This window comes from Corylus avellana, chromosome 4, assembly GCF_965113065.1.
Source record: "Corylus avellana chromosome 4, dhCorAvel1.hap1.2, whole genome shotgun sequence".
Classification (NCBI taxonomy): Eukaryota; Viridiplantae; Streptophyta; class Magnoliopsida; order Fagales; family Betulaceae; genus Corylus; species Corylus avellana.
Genome location: NC_142493.1, coordinates 34554536 through 34562125, shown reverse-complemented (window position 1 = coordinate 34562125; position 7590 = coordinate 34554536). Strand labels below are relative to the sequence as shown.

At 37.4% G+C, this 7590-nt stretch overlaps 1 protein-coding gene across 1 annotated transcript; it reads left to right on the top strand.

Annotated features, from left to right (window-relative positions):
- Positions 1 to 2836: 2836 nt before the first annotated feature.
- On the top strand, positions 2837 to 7147 carry LOC132178569 (Regulator of chromosome condensation (RCC1) family protein). The gene is made up of 7 exons (XM_059591011.2): positions 2837 to 3148; positions 3885 to 3924; positions 4085 to 4364; positions 4462 to 4811; positions 4906 to 5307; positions 5743 to 6127; positions 6620 to 7147. Exons 3-7 carry the CDS (start codon positions 4140 to 4142, stop codon positions 6860 to 6862), a joined length of 1605 nt encoding a protein of 534 aa, XP_059446994.2. The 5' UTR covers positions 2837 to 3148; positions 3885 to 3924; positions 4085 to 4139; the 3' UTR covers positions 6863 to 7147.
- The last annotated feature ends 443 nt before the right edge of the window (positions 7148 to 7590 follow it).

Below are 7590 nucleotides of genomic sequence, written 5' to 3'. Positions count from 1 at the left end.
ACACAACTTTCAATACACACACACATATATATATATATATACTTATCTCCTTTGAATTTGCTGTAATTGGAATCTGCTTGCCGAGTAAGTTTTGGTTCCCTACCATAAATTGAAAAGTTGAAAAGAAAAAAAGCACAACCATGAATATCTTTTACTTTATTCTTTCTCATTTTTGTTCCTTCTTGGAATCTCATGGGTACGTCTGTTAATGTCTTTTTTGGGAGGATGTTTTCTGTTTGAAAAATTATTCTAATGTAACATAAAAAGTAAACATTTTGAGTGTTTTGTGTTTTGAGTTATCTGTTAATGTTTTGGTTTCGAGAACTGAACACAAGAAATGGTAGATGAGAATTTTAACAAATGCAGCTATATATGTACCTGACTTTTTGTATCCCCTCGTTTCTAGAGGAACCTTAAATTTATCAACTTTATAATCCAACCTTCCAATTATGTGATTAATACGTCAAATCTACTTATATTTTAGATTTATGAAAATGTGAGTCACATTCGTACTATTACCCCAAAAGGATTAATAGTCAAGTTATAATTGAAACTTCCTATAATCACTTATGAAACCTAATCTTATCTAATAAGAAACTAATATAGAACTTAGCATTCAATGTGAATCCATATTCCTAATGTTGAACTAACTTTCTAATTAAGGTGCCACTAATACCACTTTTGTTTTCCGATTAGTTTGTGAAGCAATGACCTTTAATAGTTGGTATAAATAATAATCACCACGTACAAGTATAAATTTACTATCATTATGAATTCTATTATAACAGATTTTTTTGACAGTCGGACTCACGACAGACTTCCTGCAAAACTGAAAAAAATGATCATAGAAATTCAATTCGTCACTCCCTCAAGAGACCAGGGACACTTCAATGCTTGATTCAGTACAGAAAGAAACAAACCAAAAGGTTTCTAAGAGAGAGATAATGCCTCCATCTGCTCTATTTTTAAAGAGAGAGAGCTCATGAATATTGTCATAGAGTGGGCTGCTTGAGTGGGTATTTTATATTAAATAAGCTTTAAGTTTAGGCCGTATCCTCATTTATTATCCCAACAAATTTTATGATATACTATTAATTACAGCATGACATATATATATATATATATAGTATTGCAGATTGAAGTTAATTATGATCAGCTGCAGGAGTATATATGTGAGTATTAATGCTTCGAGTAGTTGGCTTGTTCAGAGAGTTTCTTTCCTTCATCATTGTTTTACAACCTTAGCATCCTGGTTGGAAACCAAAGTTTTCCCATTTGCATAAGAAAGTCAACCAAGGTATGGCATGCATCCATGATTCATGAGGTGCATGCATGAGTTATGACTAATTATCCTGTTTTTTCATGTTTTTCCAAATGTTGTCAATTTGTAACAAAAACCGACATGGCTACCCTTCACCCAATGGACCCTTTACAGTGAAACAACGAGGATGACAGATTCAATGCTTTAAGGAACACCTCCACTCCAGCTGGGCTCTTTATGCTCCTCACCTTCCTCAAATTATTGCTGCGCCTGCACAAAAAGATCAAAATGCTCCACTTTTCAAGTTAAAGCACAAGCATAGAATTAAGAAGAAGAAGATCATACAACTGAAGGCTAATAAAAATCTCAACAAATCTTGAGCCCCCCCCTCCCCCCCCCCCCCCCCCCGGACCACAACTGCTGCCACTGCCTGCGCCATCATCCCTGCAAAGTGCAAATTAGCCAGAGATCGAGCTCTTCAAGAAAAGGTGCAGAAGAAGCAACTTCTTGGACATGTACGTACGTGGACCCTTCTCCATCTGTCTCACTCTTCTTTATTATGTTGTTTTGTAGACCCTTTACGATGCCACATGCGAGAGTTGAAGAAGCAACGTCCGTGCTTCACACGTTCACCTTTCCTGGTGGATACATGGTCCCTTTGCCTAATGTCTGCCATTAATTACACGTTTTTTTTTTTTTTTTACTTCTATTATACTGCTGTTCATGTCTTCGATCATGATGTCATCGATCATCAACTCCTCCATAAGATAAGAGTCCCTATCCTATCTATCGCGTTGATGGCCCAATATCCAGCATCTTCTGATGCGAAAAACCAAAGCCCATCATAGAATATTCTTGGTGTAGCATGTGACTCATCCTCCAATTTCATTATATTAGGATTTTTTATATAATTAAATATACCATTAAATTGGATGATTAATTTTGTGCTCGTAGATTACTCATGCATGTGTTCCAATAATTCTCTACACATAATTAATAGAAATTAATTAAATAGGGTATGATTAGAAAAATATATAGAGCTTTCTTTCAAATTAACCAAATTGAATAAATTTTTTCTAACTCAGTCTTTGGTTAAACATATACAAAACTCATATTTTTGAATGATTAATGTTAGAAGGAAGACTTTTGTTTTTCTCATGTATTTTCAAATGTGATCTGATTTTTAAAATTACTATTAAATTTAATAAGATCATTATTAAATTAAATTTTGATTTACTGGTGATCACGTTTTGAAGGACAAAAACAAAAAAGTTATCTTCCTAATATTACTCAACATTTGAAGAGTATTAATCCAATTTTGAAAAAAAAAAAAAAAAATCTATATCCCATCAGAATTTAAAGTTTAGTTAGTCTAAATAACACTTCAATAAATGTTTTTTGTTCACCAACGTTGTCTTCTTTTCGTCAATAGAATAGTTCACCATGGTTTTCGTTCGACCATAGGTTAAGGTTACGGAGTTACCATAGTCACGACTCACGAGGAAGCTGACGTGTCAAACCACCTAGAGTATAAATATATGGTAATGTAGCATTTTGCTGCTTCACCACCTCGAGACACCTCATCGCTTTAGAAAACGTATAGATATAGAAGAAGAGATACACAACCTCCCATTGGAAATTAAAAAAGCTAAAAATTATTCATTCACTACAAAATTCCCTTCCTTTTCTCTCATATCTTTGGAAAAATCCCAAGCCTAATTCGTATTCCACCGTCTAAGATAACTGACCAGTCTCTGATCAGACACCCACTTTCTCTCTCTCCAATTTGATCCAAGTTTTGCTGTTTTTGGTTAAGAATAAAGGCAAATTTTGTGCAGTTGTTGACGGATGCAGATGGGTTTTGAAGAATCCTGGTTTCTCTGATATGTAATCCTCGTTTCTGAATTGTTCTGTTTCGATCTGTAATGATCATAATGTACAGATGGAAAAGTTGTTAAGCATATGTGGTTGTGTTCTGTTTTTGGTAGATTGTGTTTTTTCTTCTTTTGGTTGCTGATCAAGTTTTCTTGTCAATCGGATTGTATGATAGATATTACGATCTGGGTATGCTAAAAAGATAGACTTTTTTTGTGTCGTTTCTACGGAAGATTGTTTATGATTGTGACCCCTGTTCTGAGTTTTGAAGGATGGGTGTTGGAATTGGCTTGCTTGGTTCATTTTGATCGTGTTGATCTGGCTTTTTAAAGCTATGATGAATTTACGTGAATAGGAGTTTTTCTTTTCATATCAAAATTCTTTTCTTTTGGGGTTTCTTTTGGATGTGGAATATCCTTCCCATGGAGAATTGGTATTCTTCTCTTCAACGTTTTCTTCTTTTGGCGTGTTTTAAATTCATATCTTTGACTCATCGAATTGATAATATGTGCGAGTTACTGCTGGTCCTTTCAATTTGGATGGGCTGTTTTCAGTTGGGTTGAGCTTAACTTTTCAATGATCGGTTCACAAATTCCTTTGGTACATCTATGTACGCCTTTGTTTCTATAGGATGATTTTTCATTTTGGTCTGTTTCAGAAAATGGGTTTCTTCAAATGGAGATAGTTTGTTATATAATTCAGTTTCTGTCATACAAGGAAATTTTATGAACATGCGTTTTGTCTGTAGGTTTGAGACTTGAAGTTTGCTGATCCATACATATTTCAAGGTAGATACATCTACCCAATATTCCACTAATGGATATAAATAGTTTTTTGATAAGTTACTAATGGATATAAATAGTAAGATATATTTAAATCTAGGCATTGGATACTCATTGGCGAGAGTAATGTAGTAATTTTTTGTGCTCGTGTCTTCCTAATTCACAGCAATTTGCATCTACTCATTCGCCAAGTTTGGGCACTGCAAACTGTGGCAGTGCCCATGGACGCCACAACGAGTGGAACCCCAACTATTCAATACCATAACATTCCTGACCAGCCAATTACTGCTATTGTTTCCTCACCTGTACCAGCATTTCAGCGACAGCAACGCCATTGCTTCGGGGATTCCATCCCTGGAGAATTCCCCTTGTCTGCCAATCCCTCCATTGTCCTCCATGTCCTGACAGCATGTCATTTGGATCCTCAAGATCTTGCAAAACTAGAGGCAAGTGTCCTTATTATGTACATTTTGAGAATAAAGATGTTTTGCAATGTTAGAATTGATAATGCTGCTGACTTGATTTTGAATGTGCCTGTTGCAGGCAACATGCTCCTTCTTTAGGCAGCCTGCAAACTTTCCCCCTGACTTTGAATTGTCCTTATCGGAGCTTGCTGCTCTGGACATGTGCCAAAAGAGGGCTATATTTAGGCCAATGACCACAGAAGAACGCCAAGAGTTGAAGCGTAGATGTGGGGGGTCATGGAAGCTGGTCCTGCGGTTTTTGCTGGCTGGAGAAGCATGTTGCAGGAGGGAGAAATCGCAGGCGATAGCAGGGCCCGGTCACAGTATTGCTGTGACATCAATGGGAGCTGTTTACTCATTCGGCTCTAACAGCTCAGGACAGCTTGGACATGGCACCACTGAAGAGGAATGGCGGCCTCAGCCAATCAGGTTGCAACCATTTGACCATTACTGTAAATACAAGAATATGGAAAGGAAACTACTTGACTTAAGGGAAAGTTAATTGAACTGCATTATGTTGCAGATCTCTGCAAGGCATTCGAATTATCCAAGCAGCTGCTGGGGCTGGCAAGACAATGCTGATCAGTGATGCTGGCCGGGTTTATGCCTTCGGAAAGGACTCCTTTGGTGAAGCCGAGTATGGAGTTCAAGGAGCTAAATTGGTTACTACTCCACAGCTGGTTGAGTCGTTGAAAAACATATTTGTGGTGCAAGCAGCAATTGGAAATTTCTTCACGGCTGTCCTGTCACGAGAAGGCAGGGTTTATACATTTTCTTGGGGCAACGATGTCAAACTTGGTCACCAGACCGACCCAAATGATGTGGAGCCCCATCCTTTGTTGGGGGCACTGGAAAACATACCAGTGGTGCAAATTGCAGCCGGATACTGCTACCTTCTTGCTCTGGCCTGTCAACCTAGTGGCATGTGAGCTGTCTTCATTTCTTTATCTTGAGATGGCATTCTAATAGTTTTAATACAATTTTGGGAAGTTCATAAGAAGATTTTCATCATGTTGCAAAGTTTCAAAATTACTCAACATGCTGAGTAGTTTCTAAGTGACAACATACACGTAGATCTTTCTTTTTTAATTGATATTCGGACATGTGGTGCTTTTTTATTTCACGATAAAAATCATCTTTCAAATTCATTTCCAAATTGGTTCAAAGAAGACATCTTCAGGATTTTTTTCATTTACTATCCCAAAAGTTCCAAACCTCTAACAGGGATGTGACGTTACAAAAGCCTGATCGGCATCTAACTTATTTTCTTATAGAGCTGCATAGCTTCTAATAAATGCATTGGATATAATATCTAAATAATTACCAAGTTGCTTGCTCTTTATTCTTTTAATTATATCAGGTCAGTATACTCTGTTGGGTGTGGCTTGGGTGGGAAGCTTGGACATGGTGCAAGAACTGATGAGAAGTACCCCCGACTAATTGAACAGTTTCAGCTTTTGAGCCTTCAGCCAATGGTTGTTGCAGCTGGTGCTTGGCATGCTGCTGTGGTAGGGCGGGATGGACGGGTCTGTACATGGGGTTGGGGGCGTTACGGGTGCTTGGGTCATGGGAATGAAGAGTGTGAATCAGTTCCTAAGGTGGTGGAATCCTTGAGCAATGTGAAAGCAGTTCATGTTGCTACAGGGGATTACACAACCTTTGTGGTCTCTGATGATGGTGATGTATATTCATTTGGCTGTGGAGAATCCTCTAGTCTTGGACATAATGCCGGTGCTGATGGACAGGTCTAGCTTCCTCCTTTTTCTTTATCATCTTATCTATTGATTTGGCTTAATCTGGTTTCAATGGGTAGATTGTATGCAGTTTTCTGTTTTTTTTTTTTTTTTTTTTTTAAAGGACTGCTTCATACATCCTTGGGCCTTGGACACCATTAATTATGCCTCCATATCTTGATCTTATTGTCTAAAGTTTAATTATAATGAATAATTTGAACAAGTGGTTAAGTTTCCCAATTTATTTATTGGCTTATCATTCATTTTACATACCATTTGTTTAATTTCCAATTTCCATGTCTCAATAATGTGCTTGTCATTGCCAGTGCATACTCTGATGTTTTGGGAAAGAGTATAATAAGGTCACTATTGACACCTGGAGCTATAGATTCAATGATAGCAATGCTGCATTTAGTGATTGTAGAGAGAGAGAGAGAGAGAGAGATTGAATTTGATGAAGTTTCTGAATTACATTGGTTGTGTTTGATATGTTGTATGTTTCAGGGAAATAGGCATGCAAATGTGTTAAGCCCAGAGCTGGTAACATCATTGAAGCAAGTAAATGAGCGTGTGGTACAGGTCAGCCTCACCAATTCCATATACTGGAACGCCCACACTTTTGCCCTTACTGAATCAGGAAAGCTATATGCATTTGGTGCTGGAGATAAAGGGCAGCTGGGCATAGAGCTTGTTGCCAACCAGACCGAAAGGGGAAGCCCAGAGCTGGTTGATATTGATCTCAACTAGCTGTTACTTAGCTTTACCTGCCTCTCTACTTGCACCACATATGCTTTATCCTCTAATTTATCATCATCACATTATCAGCATTTGGTGTTTAGATTTCCTTGTTTATTTTGTACATAGAAACAAAGAAAAAAAAAATTGTGAAGGTTCAAGCTAGGTACACAGGGACGTGGGTTGTTGATATCTGAAAAATTGGCTTGCACTTAGGCTTCAAGTAGTTAATAGTTGATACATTTGTCAAGGTTCATTATAACCTATTTTATCTCTAATTCAATTCATTAGTCATCTCATCTGCTTAATTACCTATGTACGACTTTGTGAAAACAAAAAACAAAATGCCTTCATGCATCCACATCATCTCTTTTATTGGACGGTTGTTGTTCACTTAGGTTTCATCATTTTAAAAGAAAATTTTATTTGCACATCTCTTGCGTATGGAGGTGATTAATTGGTTAGTACAGTTGATTGCACGCCGAGAGTTCAATTAAGGAGTCCCGCAAGGACAAAAAACATGCAAGGGTCGAGGTGTCAGCAAGGAACACTATAAACCTATAAAGATAAGAAAGGCTGACTTTGTAGTTGTTACAATTAATGAATTCTTACTTTTTACAAGGAACACTAGAAACCCATCGATCGACCCCAGCTTGAAGGTAAATGGGTCTTGCTGGGCTCAAGTGGGCTTTTTATAAATGACATGACCACTGATATTCCCCTCATTTCATGTGAGAAGA